General features: G+C 39.5%; 1 protein-coding gene and 1 pseudogene across 11 annotated transcripts; one reads left to right on the top strand and one right to left on the bottom strand.

Moving 5' to 3' along the window:
• Positions 1-19929: 19929 nt before the first annotated feature.
• On the bottom strand, positions 19930-20836 carry LOC148696507 (plastid-lipid-associated protein, chloroplastic pseudogene; annotated as a pseudogene).
• Positions 20837-21884: 1048 nt separating this feature from the next.
• Positions 21885-24737, top strand: LOC148696506 (pyruvate kinase isozyme G, chloroplastic-like). Of its 11 annotated transcripts, none has more exons than XR_015962181.1 (7): positions 21885-22231; positions 22720-22776; positions 22956-23061; positions 23133-23891; positions 23986-24094; positions 24196-24240; positions 24349-24737. XR_015962181.1 is itself a non-coding variant. In XM_088693545.1 (7 exons), the coding sequence occupies exons 4-7, from the start codon at positions 23324-23326 to the stop codon at positions 24399-24401; spliced, it is 273 nt and encodes a 90-aa protein (XP_088549671.1). In that variant the 5' UTR covers positions 21924-22231; positions 22550-22625; positions 22720-22776; positions 22956-23323; the 3' UTR covers positions 24402-24737. The 11 variants fall into 11 exon arrangements, 8 of the variants coding, with proteins under 8 accessions (XP_088549672.1, XP_088549671.1, XP_088549675.1 ...); XM_088693545.1 differs by adding an exon at positions 22550-22625 and having other exon boundaries at positions 21924-22231; positions 22956-23389; XM_088693546.1 differs by having other exon boundaries at positions 21923-22231; positions 22550-23061; positions 23133-23389.
• Positions 24738-25624: the final 887 nt, after the last annotated feature.

The following is a 25624-nucleotide window of genomic DNA, read 5'->3' as shown; positions in this document are numbered from 1 at the left end:
CCAGATTGCCTCCGGAGCACAACTCACGGGGGGCAAACTAGGTCGAATTGTGGGAATTGTAACCACGGGTCAACGCTCGTACCCCGCCTTGATCAATCAGCAAACTTTCCAGCGCGCACACGTAATACGCACAAGGGTAATGTCTCTCCCATCCCTCTTAGAACGAGGAGATCCCCTAGAAGTATGTGCCGTCGAAGTAGAACCAGATGATTGGAGAAGGACGATGTTACGATACCTCGATAACCCCAATGGGAAACACGACCGGAGAACGAAGGTGCTAGCCACGAATTACGTGTCGTATCAAAATGAACTATATCGCAAGGGCGAGGACGGATTACTACTATTGTGCCTCGGCCCACACGAGGCTGCCCAAGCAATGGCCGAAGTACATGAAGGAATTTGTGGGGCACACCAGTCTGGACGAAAGATGCGCTGGTTGCTTCGACGACACGGTTATTTTTGGCCCAATATATTAAAGGATTGCATCGAATATGCACGGAGATGCGTATCATGCCAAATTCATGGACCCGTGCAGAGAGCCCCGGCCGAATTACTACACTCGGTTACTAAACCATGGCCGTTCAGGGGTTGGGCAATGGACGTAATTGGCAAGATCACGCCATCATCGGGGGCAGCGAAACACGCGTGGATAATTGTAGCAACTGACTATTTCACTAAGTGGGTCGAGGCAAGGTCATACGCCGAATTAACTGCTAAAGAGGTATGCACCTTCGTAGAGGAGAATATTGTGACCAGATTCGGCGTGCCAGAAACGATCATAACTGATAATGGCACTATATTTACGGCCAATAGGTTTAAGGAATACGCGGCAAGATTAAATATCCGACTCGAGCAATCTACGCCGTACTACCCACAGGCAAATGGGCAGGCCGAGGCAAGCAATAAAGTGTTGATCGGCATCCTTGAAAAAATGGTAAAAGAAAAACCTGGGTTGTGGCATTTGAAGTTAAATGAAGCATTATGGACATACCGAACTTCACCCCGGTCGGCCACTGGAACCACTCCTTACGCGTTAACTTTTGGACATGACGTTATGTTACCGGTCGAGTTGAGTATAAGCTCGTTGCGAGTAATCGAGCAGAGTGATGTGTGCAGTATTGAATATAGTCAAACGATGAGACAAGAGTTAGAAGACTTAGAAGAAAGTCGAATCGATGCGGGTAACTTATTGGTAGCACAAAAGAAAATTGCCGAGCGAGCGTATAATCAGCGTGTAAGGCAAAAAACGTTAGGCGAAGGAGAATTGGTTTGGCAAACTGTGTTGCCTGTTGGGATTAAAGACCCCAGATTTGGTAAGTGGTCGCCAAATTGGGAAGGGCCATTCATCGTTCACAAAGTCCTCGGCAAGGGGGCATACCATCTAAGAGATCGGACGGGTTCAATTCACAAATTGCCGATTAATGGAAAGTTTTTAAAGAAGTACTATCCAATTACATGGGAAATGCAAGAGTAAGACCATTGTATTGATAGCAAAACGACCATTGTATTGATAGCAAAATAACCATTGTATTGATAACAAAAGAATCATTACAAGAGAACAAATACAAATACAATGATTAAATTCCTAAGGGGTCGAGGGGAGGAAAGTCTCAAGGGCAGCTTTTAGCTCCAGCCACTTCACTTCGCCCAGGATTATCTCAGCCTGCCTGGTATTCTTGTTGAACTGCAACTGCTGGACATGCCGTGCACCGGCAGCGAAGGCCGTCAGCCGAGCCTTGTTAGCCTCGAAGTCCTTCTTAAGCTCGGCAGCTGCAGCAGACCTTTGCCGTTGAAGGTCAGAAATTTGACGTTGGAGGTCAAAAATCTGGCGATCAAACTCGGTCAGCTTCGCCTTCTTAGCTTTGATTGCCTTCATCTCAGCTCGGCGGGCCTCTTGCGCGACCTTGGCAGCCTTCAAGTTATCCTCGGCTTGAAGGGCTCGCTCGAAGATGTAGAAGTGTTGCCGAGTCCGCTCCAGGAGGTCGGTGAGAAAAGAGATATTCTCCGTACTTAGGTAACCACCGCTGGCAAGGTCATTAAGACACTCGCCAACGGAGTCAAGACCCTTGGATCGGAGAGCTTGGGAAGCAGTTTGAGACAGGACTTCGTGCAGCTTCACGAAGACTTCGACCTCAGGCATGGCTTCTGCTGGTTCGGCAGGAGCGGCAGAGGAGCCGGCCTCACCGGTCGTGCTCTGAAAAAGAGCGTCGAACTCCACTTCCCACGATGGCTGCACATAAAAAGAAAACTTTGTGAAGGAAAGTAAGACGTCGTGATATAGTGCATAAAGAAAAAATGGGATTGTTTTAGACCTGCCGAGAGGAGACTTCAGCCATGCCCTCTGGGTCATTGCTCGAACCCAGGGAACTTAATGGCCGAGCCCAGTGCCTTAGACCGCTACGCAATTCACGCGGCCGATAGAGGTCATCTACATTTGATGGCCACGACGGCGGCCAGGAAATATTGACAAAGCCCCTCGGCGCATAAAATTGCCGGTGAAATGAATGTTCGGGCACCTGACATTTAATAGTCTTTTAAAAAAAAACATGTGTCACGAAAAATCAACACAAAAGAAACAAAACTTACAAAGGCCGAAGAGACTTCCTGTGGAGGAATGGGAGGGTCTTCATCCTGCGGATGGATCGGCGTTTCGGCCGTGGCCTCAGGATCGGCCATAGGTCTCTTGCCACGATCCGCCGCAGAAGAACGCGGTCGAGTGGTCACTTCGACGACCGGAGGAGGATGGACGGGAGGAGAGTTGACTGGTCGACGACGGCGTTCCAGCGGGACTTCGTCACTCTCGCTCTCGACATCCTGAACAAAAAGAGAAAACATTTAGCATTACGACCAGAAACCTAAAGAAACAAGTGGAAGAAGAATTATACCTCCAAAACGACCGTTGGAGTCGAGGGTGCTTCGACCGGCGCAGCCGACTTCCCCATTGCAGGCGCCACGACCGGCTCCGAAGCTGGAGCTGGTGCGACGATTGGATCGGCCAGGGAGACGGCTGGAGGAATCGGGGTTGGAGATGCCGGGGCAGCCGGCACAGATGGAGAGCCGGCAGGAGCAGGCGTCCCAGTAGTGTCACTGGGGACGACATAAATTTCCCGGTCGCCCTTCTTCGCCAATTTCTTGACGCGTTTAGAAAGGCGAGGGGCGTCATCCTCCGGCTCGGCCCTTCGGGGGGGGCGTTTGGCAGGGACCGTCGGATCGGTGAAAAGGGTCCTCTTCGTGTGCACCAACTTCTTCGCCCTTACCACCGCGGCGACCACTTCGACCGTCCTCGACCCGCGACCCCCTGAAAAGCAAAGTAATTAGTATTAAAAAAAAAAAAAAAGAGAAAGAAAAACGGAAAGACTACCTTAGGCCGACTCCTTAGGTTGAGCCGAGGACGTTGACCGCGGACGGTCGCCGAAGATCTTCTTTACCAGATCTTCGACCGGGGCGCCGAAGAAGTCGCCGGTATACTCCTCCCACCAATCCCTGAAGGTGTCGGTTCCCAACGATTCAGGAACCGTCGGCCGAAGCCGAAACTTCCTGCACTTCTCTTGGAACTCCTGGTCCGACGTCTTGTATTCCCTTTCAGAGGAACCGGTAAGACGCCCCCGACTCAGGAGAGACCGAGAAGCAAGCAGGGGAACGGGGCAACCTTGAAGATAGCCGAGCTGCCGGGCGACAAAATGGGGGTGGTAGACCTCCTAGCTGGCTCGGCGGGCATCGCAACCAAGAGGAAGGTCGCGAGCCAGAACGAACGACCCCCAGCACTGACGGATGCCCGCATCCTCGGACTCGGCCCATGCTGCCGTAGGGAGCCTGAGCGAGGAAGGGTACTCCTGGCGCCGGCATACCAGGAACTCGTCATCCGAGAGGACATCGAGGCTGAGGAAGTGTTTGAAGACCTCGTCGGCTCGGTGAGGTGGCGCCGGTTGAGAGGCCAGTTGAAGGCCGAGGGCGGCCGTTCGTTGGAAGGCAGGAACCTCCGGTCGAAGGGTGGAGAAGTAAACCTGCAACCAGAGTTCGAACACCCAGAGGGGTCTGTTCTGGTGCGGGTCAATCTTGCTAATCGTCGCCTCGGCCAGGCAACGATAGAGGTTGGCGAGTATGGCTGGACTTAGCGCCAGTGAGCGACCATTAGCCAATGCCTGGGCCACCGGCATGTTCTCGACCAGGCACTTGTTTGACCTGGTACAACAGATGAATTTGTTGTACCATTAGAAGAGGAAGGCCTCGTGCTCTCCCTTCCTAAGGCCTTCCTCGCCTCGGCCGGCGAAGTGAAGGATGAGAGTGTTGTAGTTGAAGAAGTTCTTGTGGAGCTTTTGAACTTCTTCCCTCGAGGGCTCCCGATCGCCCCGGCTTAACGTCTCGACGGCCTTTTCGTCGAATAGTGTCTTCAGGTCGAGAGGAGAAGGGTATCCGGAAAGGGCGGCATCAATAAGAAGGCCGGTGGGAGAAGTCCCGAGGATGGCCGAGATGTCGAGGACTGTGGGGCCGAGAGGGCCGAAGGGCAGGATCATGGTGTTGGTGGCCGAACACCATAAGCTCAGGGCTGCCATAAGCAGCTCCTTATCCATGACAATCTCTATGGTCGACAGAATGATGGCATCATAGATGCCAAGAGTCTTCCATTCCTCGCCAAAGAATGCGCTCATTCGATCAACCCAGGCAGCCCAGGCCGTGGTGGTCGAGGGCCAGACTCTCTGAGGCCGCGCCAGAATCCACTTCGACCAATCAAACCCCTGCAGCAGGGGTGTTCAACACTACTCCTTGAGCAGGTTAGTGACAGACGACGACACTGCATCTCTGAAGAAGGGACCCAGAATCTGGTGGGTGGTGGCCATGTCATTTTCGAATCGCAGCGTCTTGACGGCGCTCCGATCGATGAAATCTTTACACTTGTTGACTTCATCAGAGAGTTTCGAGATAAAGGAGGCTATTAGTAGAGATGATAGGAGATAATTTGGAAGAAGAGGATATTGCAGAAGGAAGAACTGGAGAAAATATTGCAGAAGGAAGAACTAGAAGGTTTGGTTTGAACGAACAAGGATGATAAATTTGAGATTTTGGGATTTCTGAAAGCGTAAGATGCGAATGACAGAAGTGTGGGTATTTATAGGCTTTTCAGAGTGAAGATCAAACGTCTGGAATTCGAAAAGCACTGGAATTCGAAAAGCACTGGTTCAAATTGGGGGGAAATTTAACCGGGAAAGGTTCCAATCATTTCGGATATTTTAGGAACCTGCGAAGATGGTTTCGAGGAGTCGAAAATCCAGGACGCACGATTGCGTGCGGCGCCAGTTTTAATGCATTAATGAGGATAAGACGTTTCAGTTAGTGCACGGTTTCGAGGCCCATGATTGAAAGCTTTTGAGAGCGGCGGAGAATCGACATGTGGCCACGCGTTGGGGGTAACGAGGAAAGTGCAATCATGTCTCATAAATGTGCAGGAATAATGGTCATTAAGGAAGTAAAGCCCAATAAGCAATAAATGTTTTCGCTTCTTCAAGGCCGAGGCCCGACCAAGAGTTAACAGTCGGCGACCTCAGAAACGAGGGGCAATGTTTGGGCCCAAAATACTATTGTTGGGCCGAGCAGCAGGATGTGCTCGGCCCAAGGTGATGACAAATACTATGGGCCAAATAATGAATCCTGGGCCAGATAGCAGGGTCGGCCAAGTCCTATCCTAAGTAGTCCGGATGAATAGAAAAGGTCGAGGAAATCCTGGTGCGATCAGGATTCTCGACCGGCAAGGAATGGAGTCTCGAAAAGAAGGAAAATTCAGAATCCCAGTGGGAGTAGGTTTGTTCGAGTTAGAGTCGAAATAGGACAAGGACTCCCAATCCAAATCAGAATTGGTTTCAAGGAATGGGGTACTATAAATACAAGAAATCATGCAACAGAAAAACCCCTTCAAATCAGTATACAATTGCCCTGCGCAAAAACCTCTCAAACACCTTGAGATTTTTCCTTTTCTTTTCCTGCCGACACACCTTCAGTTTGGATAAACAGCACTGTGGAAGCACCCGGCGAGCACCTTCAGTTTGGATAAACAGCACTGCTGCTGCAGAATCAGCCGACCGAGAAGCACCTTCAGTTTGGATAAACAGCACTGCGTCGAGGTCGACCGATTATCTATCTAAGTCTCGGCCGAGAGGGGTTTTCGAACCTTTGTTGGCAGAGGTCACCTTGCTAGCCTTCTCGGCATTGTCAGGTGTTACGAATTGCATTACTCGGTGTACTGGACGCCGAGTGGTTTTATGATTGGATACTCACAAGTGAGTTTCAGGGTTCGGCATTCCGACGGCCGAACTACGTTCACCATCAAGACATATATCACGTTTGAGTACCTGTGCCCATATAGTTTGGTCTCGATTCGACGTGCTTATACTCTTACGAATATAATCACAGTGACCGAATCGGGCTCCGACGATTTGTGAACTCCGCAGAATTAGCAGCCTTGTCTTCAGGCTGTAGAACCCAGAAACCGAGAGTGTTCCTTCCTCGGTCGTAATCGCAAGATAGAAAAGTCAACGACGCGCTCAAAGCTACATCAACAAATTTTACTCCTCGGCCAAGCTCGACCGACGAGTTGGCACGTCCCGCATTCGACCGAAGGACGTAGTTAGCTTATTAGTTACTCGGCCTGCGCGCCACGTAGGTTTTGTAATTTTTAGGGTCAACAGTTTCCTATTGTAGATTTTGTTCACCACGTGTGCAACACATGCCTATATATGTACATTATTAGGCATTTTTAAGGGAAGGCATCTCTATTTTTTTCTGGCTGGACGTGCTTTATACAAGCATCTACCTTTGCTTAGTTTATTAGTTTCCTATTGTAGATTTTGTTCACCAAGCGTGCAACACATGTCTACATATGTATATTAGCAGGCAATTTAAGGGAATGGATCCTTATTTGTATTTTATTTTTTGGCCGGATGTGCTTTATCCGTACAAGCATGTACCTTTGTTTAGTTTATTAATTTTCTATCGTAGATTAAGTTCATCAAGGGTGCAACACATGTGTGTGTGTATATATAGGGTAATGCTAGGGAGATTAAATTTGTAGACAAAGTTTTGGAAACTAAGGGACATGGAAGTTGATGATTGGTTCATTACTCGAACGTTGATAAACGTGTTTATTCCTATTAGTGACACATCATTTAGTTTGCAAATTTAGTCTCCAAATGTAGTTTTCCTGGCATTACCCATGTGTGTGTATCTATATATCTATATATATATATATATATATATATATATATATATATATATATATCATCTTTTATATATAAAGCCGGTAGCCCCTTTTGAGGTCATAGGCTTCACCAAAATAATGGGACAGAAATGTCCCCCAAACAAAAAAGTTCAAAAACAGCCCAAAATAATACAGGGGTAATTTCGTCATGGTGTATTTTTTTTGTCATAGAAAAATTTGTTTTTTTTTATTTTTTAAATAGTATCTCACTATTACGTGGAATATCCATGGGTTTCTTCTAGCATGGTCTAATATTATTCATTTAGTTCAAACCTTTTCACAATGCAACAAGATTGTTTCATACTTTGTGTAATAAAAATTGAGTCCTTAATTAAAAAATGAGACGCTTGCCAAGCATGTGGTTTGGACTTTAGACACACATAAAAGATCTTTAGGGGCGTGCAGCGTGCGGTAATTCAAAAAATGTCTTTTGCATGTGTATAAGCACGTGTATGAAGGTTAGTATGTATATATATTAGGCCCTTTAAGAGAAGTGATTCTCACTTTTTTTTCAAATAAGTGGATTAGTTGTGGACTCATTCCACATAGAACTTTAACAATCTGAATTGTCTATTTTGCAAGTCTCGATTCATAGATCATATATGCAAAAAATCATTTCAATTCGAAACCATTTGCCTAGTTAATTGTCATGATGAAATTTTAATATCTCTTAGAACATAGTGTTCGACAATTTCTTTAAACTCAATTAGATGCCTAGAATATTTTCGATTTGGCCAATATCTTGCAAGGATAATCTATGAGGTGCAACTTGAAAAATAGATGGTTCAAATCGTCAAAGTTCGATGTGATATGGGCCCCAAAACTAATCCAATGTTAAAAAAAAAATGGGAGTCCATTCTCTTAAAGAATATGTGTGTGTGTGTGTGTATATTTATTAAATTTTTTAATTCAAGGGAAGTTTTAATCTAATCGAAACAACAGAATAGGAGATTCAAATTTGAGTGTAGATTAGTCAACTTTGCTAAGTCTAGGTTTGTTCTTTCTACTGTATTAATTTTCAATAATGGGAACTGTTATTAGTACTCTACAAATCTCATTCTACATTTCTCACAAATGTATTTTTCTTTATAATTATAGAAAGTTTGAAGTACAAAATGAGATTTTTGAAGTGTCAATAACAACTTCCTTCAACAATTGCACAACATTATTTCTCCAAGTCTTGTAGTTCTACAATTATTATGTATTTGTACCATTATTTGTACCGTCTATAGGGCCCCTAAGAATAGGATTTTCGTTATTTCTCAAGAAATATTCAGTTTTTGTAGAAAATTACATTTCATGTCCTTTGAAAGGGTGTCGGCTGGAGATTGTCTGCAACAGATTAAGCAGTGTCTTTTGCTATATGGTTTGAAATAATAAAGCTTAAACTGATCGAACATTAAGGTTACCATTTTCCAGCTGGATCTGCTCTATCCGTACAAACATCTAAGCCTTTTTTTTCTTTTTTTTTTTTTTTTCTTTCTTTCGGTCATCTACCTTGCTGTATGGTTACTCAATTAACATAGAATGTTGGATAAAAAAACATAAAGGATCGAAGAGTAAAGGTTCCCAATTGTTTCTTAGCTATATGTGCGTTATCCATTATCCAAACAAGCATCTACCTTTGCTTAGTTTATTAGTATCCAATTATAGACTCTTTTCCCGAAGTGTGCAACACATGTCTCATTATAATATAAAACATATTTTTAAATTCGAAAAATGTCCAAATCTAAGTTAAAATAATAAATTACTAAAAGGAGATTCCAATTTAGATGTAGATAGTGGCGAAGTCAGAAATTATCGACGGCAGGGATGGAATTTAAAAGGGTAAAAGGTTCGAAAATTTTTTAGATGACCAAATCCTTCTAGATAACTACTCGGACTTTTCAAATAAGGATTTGGACCTACTGTACTATTTGAAGGATAATTTAAACACCGTTTCTTATAGTATTAGTCCATTACGGTACAATGAGAGAGGAAAAAAAGGTCTTAGTCTTAGAGTTTAACATGTTAACTAACATTGTTCAACTAATATCGTATTAATAAAACGATAACATATTTCATTTGCCTAGCGAATAGTATGTGTTAGATACTTAACAACAGAAAAGTAGGAGTTATACACATTTATTTTGGAAAATTTTATTTGAATCCATATAATCTCACTTTACACCCAACTTAAATTTTAAATGTGAGATGTCTTTTTTATCCTATTGCATAATTACCATAAAGTACAAGATGAAATTAACCATAAAATTAAAATTTATCAATGTGAACTGTTATTAACACTCCAAAAATCTCAATCTATACTCCTCACAAGTGCATTTTTCCTTCTAATTATAGAAAGTTTAGAATGTAAAATGAAAATTTTGAAGTGCCAATAATAATTCCCCGTATCAATAAACCACTGAGGGCATTGGGCTCATTTGAATTGAGAAATCTGAAAGGAAAAAGAATGTTGGATAAAAAGCAGAAAGGATCGAAGAGTAAAGGTTACTAACTTATTGTTTCTTAGCTATATGTGCTTTATCCATTATCCAAGCAAGCATCTACCTTTTGCTTGGTTTAATAGTATCCAATTGTAGACTCCTTTCACCATCAATAAACCCACTAACCAATAAACTACTGAGGGCATTAGGCTCATTTGAATTGAGAAATCTGAAAGAAAAAAGATGTTGGATAAAAAGCAGAAAGGATCGAAGAGTAAAGGTTACTAACTTATTGTTTCTTAGTTATATGTACTTTATTCATTATCCAAGCAAGCATCTACCTTTGCTTGGTTTAATAGTATCCAATTGTAGACTCTTTTCACCAAGTGTGTGGCACGTCTCGCTATAATATAAAATATATTTTTAAATTTGAAAGATGTCCAAATCTAAGTCGAAATAATACATTACTGAAAGGAGATTCCAATTTAGGTGTAAACAATGGCGAAGCCAGAAATTGTCGAGGGCAAGGGCGAAATTTAAACGGGTAAAAGGTCCGAAAAATTTTTAGATGACCAAATCCTTCTAGATAACTACTCGAAATTTTCAAAGAGGGATTTGGACCTACCGTATTATTTGAAGGATGATTTCAACACCGTTTCTTATAGTATTAGTCCATTGCGGTACAATGAGTGTCACACCCCGATCCCGACATACGTCTAGGATCGACACGTAACGTCACAAAATACCCGTATCTCTAACATACCCCGCCTCCGGGCAAAACACAACTTAAGATCCAACTACGCAATAATTCTTCGTAGACTTTATGGCTGCATCTAACATCCTCGTTAGACTGCCTACGTACCCTAAATAGGGATCAAGCCATTCGTAGTTCATTATTTCACTACACTCAAACCTTCATCACATAAATCGTTATGTCCCAACAATATACCACAATGCATATCATGCAATATTTCAAAGAACAAACGATGAAGCACAATCATATTCTCTAGCCATATTTATCAACAAATCTAATCATAACAATAACAATGGTATCCAACATAACAATCCCACATGACGATTAACATTTCCACTTCACCCATCACATAAATCATCATGTTTCACACATAAAATCACAATTCATAGTGTGTAACATATTAAAGAATTAACAATGCACAATATTATTCTCTAGAAACATTGATCAACTAAAATAATCATAATAACAACATTCTTATCCAACGTCATTCCACAATCCCGTCAATTAATCAATTCATGAATCAAAGATGCACGATCTTAGCATTTAATTACGTTAATCAAATGATGCGATAACATATCATTTCACGAATTTAACCAATTAACTCTATATAATCCCTACTTGGATTATGAATAATAACATGGTAATTCTAATTTGTATTCACAAGATCTATTGTGGGTAATTCCCATTCACTCGAATCTAGGATTCTAAGATAACCTTATGGAAATGAAGAAGAGCAAGGATTCCGGACCACTCAACGGAATCCAACAACATCGGGTTCCAGACCACTCAACAGAACCAAAATATCAAGTGGTTTCTCGTAATCTACCCAGACCTATCACATGTAAAATCAATGCCTACATTATGGGAATGGTACATTGGTAAATCAAGCACTCGGATAAGCTGTGAGGCTCGGGTGAGTGACAATAATACAAGTATGTGATATTCAACAAAAACAAACCATTGATCATACTCTATAAACACCAAGTATGGAATCCTGCTTTATGAAATCATAATCAGGTCACTGAAAACTCCGAATGAGTCACCCAGACATCCAACGTTTTTTCTAATTCAAACCACAAGATTCCCAAAAACCATCGTTCATATGTGCATTAAAAACTAGGGCTAGAGGGACGCAGTTTGGCCAAAGCCTACATAAGTAACCAAACAAGAAGTGGCCCCCAAAGCAGATTAACCAAGCAAAGCCACCCCTTAGAAAGTAACCAAGTAGGCAGTGACCCCCCAACGCGGATTAACCAAGCAGAGTCACTCCTACAACTGTTAGGAAGTGATCAACCAATGTGGATTAACCAAGCATGATCACTCCTAAATGTGTATAACCATAAGGATCACCCAACGCGGATTAACCAAGCGTGATCCATATATAGTATGGTCCCCCACTGCAGATTAACCAAGCAGGACCACTAGTGACCCCCCAACACAGTTTAACCAAGCAGGGTTAAGATAACCAAGTAGGTAGTGACCCCCCAACGCGGATTAACCAAGCAGAGTCACACCTACAAAACTGTTAGGCAGTGATCACCCAATGAGGATTAACCAAGCATGATCACCCCTAAGTAAAAATGGCCATAAAGATCGCCCAACGAGGATTAACCAAGCGCGATCCATAAATAGTATGATCCCCAACGCGTTTTAACCAAGTGGGACCATCCATTTACGACTGCTACATGGTGCAGACTCGGTGTCACCTAACCCCGTGACACTAGGGTAACGGTCCCCTACTAGCCTTTAGGTTTAACAAACTTTTCAATATGCATTTCAAATCACTTTTTCACAAATATTACCAATCCATGAATCAATTCACATTTAATAAAAATAGATCAATGGCCAATTATAAAAGAATCACATTTTAACAGAAAACACATTTATAAATTAAATCACGTTTTAACAGAAAACAAATTTATAAAACCAAGCCATATCCACGAAGGATATTAATATAAAAAATCGGGTAGTCACTATATCAAATATATTAAAGTCACTCACCGAGATAAGCCGCAAAGCCTCACTGAGCCTCTATTAATACTAATTTTAACTAAATATTATGTTCTATAATGCATTAAGATTTGGTGACGATTTAACGGTCGAATTGTTGATTCATATTTTGATCAAGTAATGTATCGTAATGAAACTAACTTAAACAATCAATTTATGTCATACGGACATCAATTACAAATTCAGGACCTCTAATTGAACTTAGAAAGGCATCGTCGGCCCACTGGCCAAAGTGCCGCCGCTGGTGGTGGTCGGCCGCCCCGACTCGCCGGAAAATTCAATAATTTCCAAAAATTACCAAATTGTACAGGCAAGTATATCTCAGTGAGGGGAGCAATTTTTATACTTGTGACCAAGTCCAATTCAGCCGGGAACTGCCCCAATTTCATCCAAACCCGCCGAAAACCTTAGAAATGGGTGTTCCTCGATTCATCGCCAAAACGAACTCCGACGCCACATCCAATACTTAGACCTTGATTTGGGGGTTGAGGGGAGTCTATTGGTAGTGGTGATCGACGATAATCGTTGTCGAAATCACCGTAAAATAAGAAAACTCGCCGGAAAACCCTCGGCACTTTGTGGCTTCGACCTAGAAAAATGGAAATCTAACACTACATAGATGTAGAACTCGTCAAGAGCTTTCCATGGACACCAAGATCAGTCAAAACGGAGCTTGGATGAAGGAGATACAAGTGGGTCAAGTTTGTGGTTTAATGGGTCCAATTCGCCCCTAAAACGAGTTAGCAGCAGCCCCTCCCCTTTTTTTTCAGAAACCTTCCCCATTTTCTGGAGGTTTCTCTCCAATTATAGCATTTTGGTAAAATTACCAATATGCCACCAACTTCCAAAGACTCTAACTTCTTCGTTCTGATTCAGAATTAAGATCCGTTTACGCCTACGTGCTCATGGAATCGAACTCTACCTAACCAACTCAAGAGTTGACAGAAAAGGTCGAGAAATTTGAAAATGACTAAAGTATGCCTTACTTCGTTTTCTCAAAATTGGAGAATTAACGAACAAGTTAAGAATAAAATAAAATATTAATTTTAGGACGGGATATCACAATGAGAGATGAAAAAAAAGGTCTTAGTCTTAGAGTTTAACATGTTCACTAACATTGTTCAACTAACATCGTATTAATAAAATGATAACATATCTCATTTGCCTAGCAAATAGTATGAGTTATATACTTGACAACAGAAAAGTAGGAGTTATACACATTTATTTTGGAAAATTTTATTTGAACCCATATAACCTCACTCTACACCTAACTTAAATTTTAAATATGAGCTGTCTTTTTTATTCTATTGCATAATTACCATCAAGTACAAGATGAAATTAACAATAAAATTAAAATTTATCAATGTGAACTGTTATTAAGACTCCAAAAATCTCAATATACACTCCTCACAAGTGTATTTTTCCTTCTAATTATAGAAAGTTTGGAGTGTAAAATGAGATTTTTGGGGTGCCAATAGCAATTCCCTTTATCAATAAACCCACTAATCAATAAACCATTGAGGGCATTAGGCTCATTTGAATTGAGAAATCTGAAAGAAAAAAGAATGTTGGATAAAAAGCATAAAGGATCGAAAAGTGTGTCGCTATAATATAAAATATATTTTTAAATTCGAAAGATGTCCAAATCTAAGTCAAAATAATAAATTATTGAAAGGAGATTCCAATTTAGGTGTAAACAGTGGCGAAGCCGGAAATTGTCGAGGGTAGGGGTGGAATTTAAAAGGGTAAAAGGTCCGAAAATTTTTTAGATGACCAAATCATTCTAGATAACTATCGAAATTTTCAAAGAAGGATTTGGACCTACCGTATTATTTGAAGGATGATTTAAACACCGTTTCTTATAGTCTTAGTCCATTAGGGGGCGTTTGTTGCGCCAAACTATCTCGGATTGGATTAGCTTCTAGGACTAAGCTGGACTGACTTAGACTAGGCTAAACTGGACTAACTTAGTGAAGCGTTTGGTGCAGTATTGGACTAAGAAGCTGGATAATAACAAATTCTAATATTATATTATTTAATATATAAATTATTAATATTTTATTATGATCTTATCTTTTTCTCCATCTTTTCCTACCATTTTCGTCCCACTGTTTTCCTCTTCTCTCATCGTCCCACCCTCTTCCTCTTTTTTTCCTCTCAGACCTCTCAATTCATGTCTCTTTCTCATTCCTGGTCAAACTCCTTATTGATTCCAATCTCTATTTCTTTGTCCTCCCTCCCTCTTTAGCTATGCGTTGTTCGAACGGAACCTCACGGCTCCAATTTTCCCGACGAGTTGCAGGTTTCCCGATGTGTTTTCCGGCCAACCCTCGTTAAATTGGATGAAGTTAGCACCGCCAAAAAATCCATCACCATCCCTGTACCGAGATCTTAGCTTTGCATGCTCGAATCTGTCATGGATTTGAAGAAGCCCAAACAGGTCGAGACTTCTAGGCCATTTTCCGGCCACATTCGACCATATTTTCGCCTCGATTCAGGTAAAATCGTAATCTTGTCACTCCTAGCTTCAATTTGGTATATTTTATATGAAAGTTGGTTGTGAAATGGATCTGAAAGAGAGTCGGAAAGTTACTGATTGATCTAGGTGACCGGAGATGACGAGGAGTCTGTCGGGAGTGGTCGTTGAGCATGACGAGGACGAGAAAGAAAGGATAGTCTTAGCTAGTCCCATGGTTATTGGGGGGTCTCGCTAAGACCTCTTACTGAAGGGTTTTGTCCATACTAGTCCCCTTTAGTCTTATTAATGTTAGTCTCAGCATGGAACAAACACAGTATTGGACTAATAGCTAGTCCAGTCCAGTCCAATCCGACTTAATGAGGGCAAACAAACGCCCCCTTAAGGTACAATGAGAGAGGAAAAAAAAGTATTAGTCTTAGAGTTTAACTTGTTCACTAACATTGTTCAACTAACATCGTATTAATAAAACGATAACATATCTCATTTGCCTAGCGAATAGTATGAGTTATACACTTGATGTCACATCCCGGCCCGGGACGGATCACTTCTCGGGCCCACTCCACCACTGTAGCACGATATTATCCGCTTTGGGCTTACCATTCCCTCACGATTTTGTTTTTGGGAACTCACGAGCAACTTCCTAGTGGGTCACCCATCATGGGATTGCTCTGGCCCCCTTCTCGCTTAACTTCGGAGTTCCTACGAAACCCGAAGCCAGTGAGTTCCCAAAAGCCCTCGTGCTAAGTAAGGATGAGAATATACATTTAAGGATCATTCCCCTAGGCGATGTGGGATGTCACACTTGACAACAGAAAAGTAGGAGTTATACATATTTATTTTGAAAATTTTTATTTGAACCCATATAATCTCACTCTACACCCAACTTAAATTTTAAATATGAGATGTCTTTTTTATCCTATTGCATAATTACCATCAAGTACAAGATGAAATTAGCAATAAAATTAAAATTTATCAATGTGAACTGTTATTAACACTCCAAAAATCTCAATTTACACTCCTCACAAGTGTATTTTTTCCTTCTAATTATAGAAAGTTTGGAGTGCAAAATGAGATTTTTAGAGTGTCAATAACAATTCATTTTATTAATAAAGCCATTAATCAATAAACCATTGAGGGCATTAGGCTCATTTGAATTGAGAAATTTGAAAGAAACAATTTGGATTTAAGAAGGGGGCTATCTTTCTTGACATCTTCATTGAATGTAAAAAAGGGGGCTATCTTTTTTGACACTCAAGTCTACTATGTACTTTCAATCTTCTTTCACCTACCTAATTTCGCAGTACTAAAATTGTTGCAGTCAAAGAACAACAATTGTGGTATATCCTTCTTTGTTGACCATGAATATAAGCAGAAGTGGCAAAGGTCGAGAAAACACGCCATAGTACTAAAATTGTTGCAGTCAAAGAACAACAATTGTGGTATATCCTTCTTTGTTGACCATGAATATAAGCAGAAGTGGCAAAGGTCGAGAAAACACGCCATTTCACTCGACCAGTTTTTGTTTTTTGTTCGTGACTTTTTTTCTTCTAGATGCTTTGCTATTGTTGAAAGGCTCTTTTTCTTCTATAACCTCTATTAGATTAACTTGATGGTGAATAAGCATCTTATTAAATTAATGTATGGATTCACAAGCTAGATAAAGAGCCTTCACTATTCTGGTGAGAAGGAACAAGAAATGTGCAGGCAATCACAATGGATATGTTCATGGAAATGCCACTCAACAATTATTGTCTAGACGAACTCATGACACTAGCCCTAATACTAGCTTAAGCATTTGGGCCTAATAAACATTACAAACCAGACAAAAGAATCCATTTTGAGGTTAATCTCAATTTACTATCTTAAAGTTTATTGATTTTCAACATTTCATACATCATCATGTTTTTTTCGTTCCAGTCTAGTACCTAAAGTCATAATTTGGGATACTTTTATACATCCATTAAGTTTTCGTCAGAACCTTTGTTAACTGATGACGTGGCATCCACGTAGACAATGACTTGGCGCCATGTGTCAATATAGGTCCACGTGAAAATTTTAAAAAATAAAAAATTAAATTAAGAAATTAAAATTAAAAATAAAAGAATAATAAAAAATTTAAAAAAAAAAAATCCTAAACCCTATTGCCTTCCTCACAATCGCCTTCCTCACCACCACCGCCCAAATCCAAGCCCCTCATCCTCCTCACCTGGCCTGGGTCTCACCCCTCCCTCCCCAGTGCTCCCTCCTCCTCAACTCCCACTCCGCCGAACCCGACAAGTGGACCTATTCCTCGACCTCTTCATCTTCTTCGTTGATCAACGGTCGGATGATTTTGCGCTCCTGCCCTCAGCCTCCTCGTTCTACAACTCGGGAGGTGGATTAAGGTCCCGGTCCATGACGCCAAGTCATGACCTCTTCGATTCAATGCAGTACGGTTCGGTGGTTACAATGCTCACTCGCCGGTCAGGTTCAAATTCTTGGCATTAAGAAAAAAAATTAGAAAAAACCTTTTTTCTCCATCTGAGGATTGAGAAAAACCCTCATTTTTTCTCCCTTTTGTGATTCCCTCTTTTGGTATAGAAAATCGTTGAATTTTCCATCTGGGTTTTGGAGAAAAACCTTTTTTTTTTCTCCATCTGTGCTTCATTAATGCTTCCTTCTTTGAAGTTCTTTTTCCTTTCATTCCTTGTACTTTTGTTTTCCAAAAAAATAAAAATTACAAAATTTGCCCTGAAGAAGTTCCACTGAATGATTGATTGATTCCACTCATTTCTCTCACAATAATGGTAGTGGCAGTCCTTTGTCTTTGATAATTGGAAGGTAAGAGTTGAAGAAAGTTTGGGGTTACACCATAAAACTAATTAGTAATATGGAGAGTAGCTTAACCTCTTAGACCATCTTCAACTTGGAGTAAAGCCTAAAATTTTTAGCCTAGAAAATTATGTTTTAACCCAGAAACAGTTTTTCTGGTCCAACCCTTTTGGCTTAAAATTTTAAGCCCCAGATTATTAAAAAATGAATCTAGGCTAATTTTTTTAGATTAACTTTAAAAAAAATAATTATGTAGACTATCCTAAATTAATTTTATGAACATTTTAACTTAAAAATATTTAAATTTCGATAAATGTTGAAAAACATTAAATCGACACATGAGTTAAATAATTTTGGATGAATTTTGAGTTAAAATTATTTTAACCGTTGGATATAAATTTGGGCCATTAGATCTTTTTTTTATCTTTTTTATTTTTTTTTTACCGTTAGATTTGATTATATTCGATTTCAGCAGTTGGATTCAATAAATATATATAAAAAAATTTGAACGTGGACCGTTGGATCAACCAACGACCCATTTAAATGTGACCATTGAATCAACCAACGGCCCATTTAAATGTGGCCGTTGGATCACAAAAACTAGCCGTTAGGCTATTAAGCCATCTAACACGCGGGGGATATGCCCACATGGGTGAGGTCCCGCTGGTTTTGGTCCTAGTGCATTGAGCGCATCCGAGAGTAGGTTTTGGGCATTTGGGTTTCACATTAGTTTTTTCACTCTCACATTTGGGCTCCATCAGGTGTTTTGGGCTAAATTTTGGGGGGAATTTGTGTTTTTTTTTTTTTTTTAGGTTTTAACACTTAACTTAATTTTAGAACATGAGTTGGAGAGAAATGGGAGGAATAGAAGGGAAAATTTAGGACTTACTCCAAGGGTTGGAGTTGGTCTTATAAGCCCATACAAAATCCATCCCCTCATCAATGTGAAATTTATACTCAACACGCCTCCTTATGTGTGGTGAATTTTCAAGCCTAACACGTGGACAACACCACGGGATGACGTGAAGCACGTGTGGCCGTTGAGTTACACACGTGAGATAACTTACTCTGATACTATAAAGAAAGTTGGGGTTCCACTATAAAACCAATTGGCAATATAGGGAGTAGTCTAACCTCTTATAAGCTCATATAAGGTTCATCATCTCTTCAAAGTGGGATTCATACTCAACAAGAGTTCCCTTTATTTTATTCTATTTTAGCATATGAAATTTAGGTCCTTGATGTTTGAAGTTTTGGGTCTTCTGGTTTGCAGGATATGCAATTTGCGTGAACTAAGGATACCAAAAACTCGTTTTCCATTAGTCAGATAAAAATGTTGTGTTTTAATTTCTCATTGCAGTCTTTGCATTAAACATCCAAATTCATTTAGGGGAAGTGAGAAGCTTGATGTGTTCATGTGTTTAAGCATGACAGCTTGAAGCTTTTTCATCTGGGTTTGAAACTTTTACCTCTGATGCCAATTGGGGGTGTCCAAAATAGCGAATCTTGCCTCTGAACGTGGATGTGTAGGTTAGGGTTCGCATGGGTCGGTTTTGCCTGGGTTAACTTGGGGAAAGAGAAGGGAGGGGAGGCGAAGAGGTTAGAGGAGAGGGAGGAGATGGGTTGGGGAGTCGAAGAGGGAGGGGGAAGTTTGGGATTTTTTTTTAAATTTAAAATTTTTTAAATTTTCAATATTCATATGGGCTTATATTGATTGCAACCCAAAAAAGGCTGTGAAGGCGCAACATCAACGCCGGGTGCAGTGCATGTTCAGTTCAAAGAAATCAAAGGGGCGGATTCCTTCTCTTAGGGTCGATTTCCGACGACCAGAGATTCGACTGCACCTGCTTGCATCTATGTAGCTTTGCTAGGGAATGCAGACTAGCCAACTTGGGTACGTCTACGTCTGCTATGTACCACATTGTTTATCAAGACATATTCAATTTTATTTATTCATTGTAGAAAATTACAGATGAGGATCCTCACTAGATCCTCTTTGTGAGGATTATAAGGATCTTCATATTCTTAGAATGTGAGGATTTCTAAGGATCTTCATAGGATATGTGGATTTCTAGGATCTCACAAAGAAAATCCAAATGGGATCCAAATCCAAAGGGGATCCAAATCTGAAAATTACAACTCATGTCCTTGAACAAGTACATACATATTAACACACCATAAAAGTTGCTATGCCGAGTTTTGTTCAGGGAGTCAAGAGGGGGCTGCCTTCCTTGATTAGCACGAACACACTGCCGTTGTTTCCCCTCGTTATCAGGAACTCTCCGTCGAGGTGCCTGGTTAGCAACCACGATTCGGCATTGCTACTAGAGATGGAGAACTTAAAAGGGTTGGCTGGAGATGGTCTTACAACAGATGAAGCAGTGGCTTGGATAGGGTTGAATCAATAGTTTCATAATTAGTTTCCAACGTCCCAAAGAACCCTAAATTGAATTATGTTTGTTCTTTCAAAATTTAATGAGCTAGCTAGCTTTCAAGAGGACATAAACACTTGGACAAAAAATTGTTCTGATCATGCAACAACCATTTCATATTATTCTACCAAGGTTCTGTAGTTTACTAGTTGTTAAAAAAAGCTTGGTTCCGTCAATAAAATAGCACGTGAGTGATAAATGTGAGAATAATTTGGGGGTTTTGGGAAGTGTAAAAACATCTCACATTTGCCTCTCACGTGCTGTATAATCTCGTAAAACAAATGCCGCATTTAAGTAAACTGCCTTTGAATTGTAACAATTTGTAATCTATGGAAGTAGATGGCAACAACTGAAACTACCGGACTAAAGTTGGGGCTTCGGACTTCAAATATGGTGGTGTTGGTGCTGATAGAAGTGGTAGCTTGTTCAGCGAACTGGACAGAGTTTTGTACGGTGAAATTCTCAGAGTCAATTGTCTGAGATATCTCTTCAACCTTCCCCAATGGAAGTGTTCCTCTTGACAATAATGGAAACAGACCCGCAAATAAAGTGTACCTGTGAAACAAATTTTCTAACTGAATCACTGAATTTAAGTTAGTGAATTCTTTTTAATAACAAAACGATATTTAAAACTACTCTAAAAATGTTTGAGGATAACACAACTAGTGACCACATTGCATATTAAGTAGCGTCAAGACTCAAGAGCATCTACAACAACTTATACAAATGTGGCTCTTCAAATAAATATTTGTTGACAAACGTTTCAACAAATTCAACAAATTTCAATATTTTATTTCACTAATAAACAAAATTCTAATATTTATTCATTCAGCGGAGGAGAGAGAGATATTTTAATGAAGTTGTAATGCACATGGAGGAGAGAGAGATTTCACTACATGCAAATAACATATATTTATATTAAAAAATTTATAATCGAAATCATTTAATCTTTTAATGGTCATTTGAAGATTATCCGAACAAAAAAAATAAAATCATTCGAATTGAGAAACGTTTGGTTATCTAAATGTATCAAAATAAATCAACGATGTAGGTAACTAACATATTCATGATGAACCGTTAATTTATTTGATTATGTTTAAATAACTAAACAATCTTTGACTGATTTTCGGCATAATTGAATAGGGCAACATGGAGAACTAAACAAATCATTAACCTCCATTCACTTCAACGACTTCATCTTATCATCTAAAACTTAAAAAGAGACTACAGAAAAACCACTTTTCTGTATATACCATATACACACCTCAATCACATAGGTTTTCGGGCATGTTTGGAAATGTTAAACTTAGAAAACCATTCCATATGCTTTACAAATCTTCTTGACAATTAAGAGCTTACGACTACATTTGAGAGAAAATGTCAAAAGTACTTATGGATCATAAAACACTTCTTAAAGAAGAACATGTTATGTGTTTCTTTTTCTTCAAGATAAAGCACTTCTTAAAGAAGAACATGTTATGTGTTTCTTTTTCTTCAAGAAGAAAAGAAGAAACACTTCAAAATGACTTTCTAGAAAAAGTACTTAGCATATTTAATAAGAATTTCGAGTTGTTTCTAGCAAGAGCCCTTCTAATCAATCGCATTACTTTAGTCTAAAGAAGGGGGAGAAATTGCACTGTATAATTGAACAGTGATTTGGGATGAGTTTTAGTTTATTTACGGCCATGCCATCGGTGTAAAAAAATAAAAAAATTCAAAGGGACAGGTGTTGGTCATCGTGAAAAGGAAAGGAGAAGCTACGCTTTTTCCAGTTACTTCCATTCACTGATCTCAAAAGGGGAGCCCCTTCTCCGTTCTCCTCTCCTCTACTCTCATCTCTCAATCTTACTCTCTCTCATTCTCTAATGGAAAATCCATGATCTTTCATCTTCCTCTGCTCTTCCTTTCTCTCCGTTCCCCATATCTCTCTCCGTGGAGCCTACAAACCAAGTAGTGACGGTCCACAAGCTTCAAACATGGCGGATGCGTACTGGAGGTACAGCGACAGTGGACAACTGCCGTCGTCGTCGACGAATTAAACTATAGGAAAGCGTCCTCCCTCTGATTACGGTATGTTGAATTCCTCAAATTTCCCTTTATTTGGGTTTTCTCTCTCCTTTTTGCCTTTGTTTGGGGTTTAAAATTGGGGTTCTTGGGGATTTTAGGGGAATTTATTAAATTAAATTAGAATAAACATGATGAGACTAATTCTCTCTTTGTTTGCTCTAATTCTTTATCAACAAATAGAGGAAATCCTTTCATTTATTTGTTGAAACAATTCGGGACTAAGCGGTTTTTTGTATTGTAGAAATCCATATCATACTAATTAGAAACATACTGATGCTATTTGATACGCACGCATCATATGTATTATATATACCATTGTAGGAAGATGTTCAACTAATGGTGGATACTGGTTTGAAGGCATATAGATTTTCCATCTCATGGTCAAGACTTATCCCAAGTACGCATGATCACCAAATTATAACTCAGATTGAACAAAACAAGTAGCTTTCACACTTAAACAATAATCGGTTTGTTTCTCTCAAATGGAACAGGACATCCGAAGGATGTAAAATATTACAACAATCTTATTGATGAACTGATCAGCTATGGTAACAGTCTGTCTAAATTATGTTTCTACAGTTCCCTGCTTATACTATTAAAGAAAGAAAATATCACTTAGTATTAATATATTTTAGTAGCTATGTCACGTATTATTAATAATTTAGTAGCTATAGTGATCCAATTCCTTATGTTCATAACTAATTAAGTTGTTTGTTTCAACCAATAGTTGAACCACGTGTTACTTTACACTACAGTGATCTCCCACAGGCACTTGACGAGGAGTGTGGAGGATGGGTTAGTCGAAAAACTATGTTAATTCCTAACATTTATGGGTGAGTTTTAAATGGGACATGCAGAAAATGGGATTGGAGATGATCATGATGGAACACTTTTGTGGATGCAGAAAAGACTTCATTGCATCTGTAGATGCACACTTAAAAAAATTTTGAGGATAGAGTTTTGCATTGGACTGCAATGAATGAGCCTAATGTTTTTATACTTGGAGGTTAATATATTGGATTTCTTCTGCCACAATGATTTTCAGCTCCATTTGGTGTCAACTGTTCTAGAGGTAACTCCTCGACCAAGCCGTACATGGTAGCTCATAATATCATGTTATCTCATGCATCAGCTGCTAGATTGTACAAGATAAAGTACCAGGTAATTGTCAAACTTTCACTGTCAAGGGCTTCCAGAACTCTTAACTTTGTGATAATTAATTATATACAATCAGCTTATTAGTCTTCTGTCCTTAAAAACATAATACTCTTGACACATTTGATGTCTCACAAATTAAGAAGAGAGAAAATTGAGAGTAAGAAAAAAAGGAAAATTAAGAAGGAAGAAGAATAACTTTACCGGTTTTGTGACTATCATCATCATTCTTTCATATTTTGTTTTTATGTGTTATGCACGGACTTACAGGTATATTTTTAATTTTGTACACACTCCGAATGGTGTTTTTGACTTTTACAGTTTAACCCTACCACTAAAGGGAACTAAGGTATCACTCCCCTATGAAATTAAAAAAAAAAAAAAAAAAAAAAATCGCATGTGGATATTTTTGGGGCCACTGTCTTTCCTGCATTGTCTTTGTTGGAGGAATCTATACAAACACAAAAAGAAAAAGTGAGGAAAAGTGCAACATCGCCTTCTATCACTGGTTGGACTCCTAAATTGTCGATTAAATCCTCTTTTATTTCTTTATGGTCTGTTTTCCTAATTGATATAGTTGTCTAAACTTATTTATTGCATAGAAATATTGGGAAGATATTAAGTTTGGAGTGGACGATCAAGTTGACTTCTGCACTGTTTCATTTGTCACAGATGGGCAAGTTGTTCATGAATTGAAGAATTATTTGCAAAGTAACTGTCTAAATACTTTATCATATATTCATAAAATATATTTGAACGCCACACTTTTGTTTAATGCTTTTAAATAATTTATCTATAATTTGATATTCCAGGTAACAATGCAGATATACACGTTATCTTAAAAATAGAAAGTGCAGGTATACACGTTATTTGAATTTTATTTTAGAAAGTTGTGATTTCACTCCTTGCTAATGTAAATTCGATGAAAAGTTAAAACAAGCAGCTATTTACATGCAATTTCGCAGGAGAAGATGTTAAAATGGTGCAAATGAACACACCATCATTCAAAGAAATTTGAAGGCAAGGCCTTGCTCTCTCATGAATTGAAAAAATTTTGGGGTTTGTTTCTTCACTAATTTTGTGTAATTTGAGAATTCAAATGGTTAAATTTTGGAGCTTCAATTTTGGGTAATTGAGTTGAATATGTAGGAGAGTGCAAATTTTTTCATACGGAGGTATTCCTCATTTTGGTTTATGGTACTGTATTGTGAGACGTTTTCTGGTGGAGAAAACATCACAGCGCGGAGGAAAACCAGATTTTCTTTTGCAATTTGCACCACCAAAATATGTATGACTTGTTCATCTTTGTACGGTTGTCTGTAAAAATATATTGGGGCCTCTTTACATTTGTTTCTCTTTCGGCAGTTTTTCACCAAATAAACAGATTATAAGCAACTTTTTTCTTTTTCCAATTTTTTCTTGCTTTTAATGATCATGAGTTTTGTAGATTGAAGGTATAAGAGTATTGCTCTTTTGTAACATATAAAATTAATAAGTCATTTACGTTATCCCTTCTAATTTTTTTTTTTCATCAATTTGCTTTTGATTCATGTTTTAACACGTATTGAATAATTTTCAAATTAACGACTGGTTCTTGCAACCGCGTGAAGAGACTGACTATTCAAGCTTCGCAAGTTAATTCAAGGGCCTTAATCACTATATCAGGTTTCCATTTCTAATGCTTATTACTTGCGCCTTTCCCCTTATTAAAGAAAATTTTACTAATTGCAATTGGAAAATGTTATCAGGGAGAGAAAGGGATTATTGATCTGAAATGAGCTTTTTATGTAAGTAATTTATCTACTCATTCACCTCAAATTCTTTTGGGTAAATTACATTTTCATACCTTAGGTTTGAGGCCTATTTTAATTCCTTACAATATCTTCAAAACATTTCACTTTCATATCTTAAATACTATTTTATTTCAAAATAATATATCCGTTACATTTTTCATCTATTGATCCGTTAAGTGCTGACGTGGCTGCCACATATATGCCACGTGGCAAAAAAAAAATTTAAAACTTTTTTTTTACAAAACCTAAATCTTCTAATAATAAAAAAAAAACCAAAAACAAAAGCTAAACCCTCAACCCCCATCCCTCCCTACCCCCCCCCCCCCTTTCCCAACCCAGAAGAAGAGGAGGGGGAAAAAAAAAAACCCATCTTTCATCTTCCTCCCCCTCCCGTCTTCCCCAAACCCACCATGCACCCACCCTCCACCTCTTCCTCCGCACCCACTAC

Source organism: Pyrus communis, chromosome 5, assembly GCF_041283825.1.
Source record: "Pyrus communis isolate YQ-2024b chromosome 5, ASM4128382v1, whole genome shotgun sequence".
In the NCBI taxonomy this organism is placed as follows: domain Eukaryota; kingdom Viridiplantae; phylum Streptophyta; class Magnoliopsida; order Rosales; family Rosaceae; genus Pyrus; species Pyrus communis.
The sequence above is the reverse complement of the archived record's forward strand: the minus strand, read 5'-3'. Positions and strand labels throughout refer to the sequence as shown.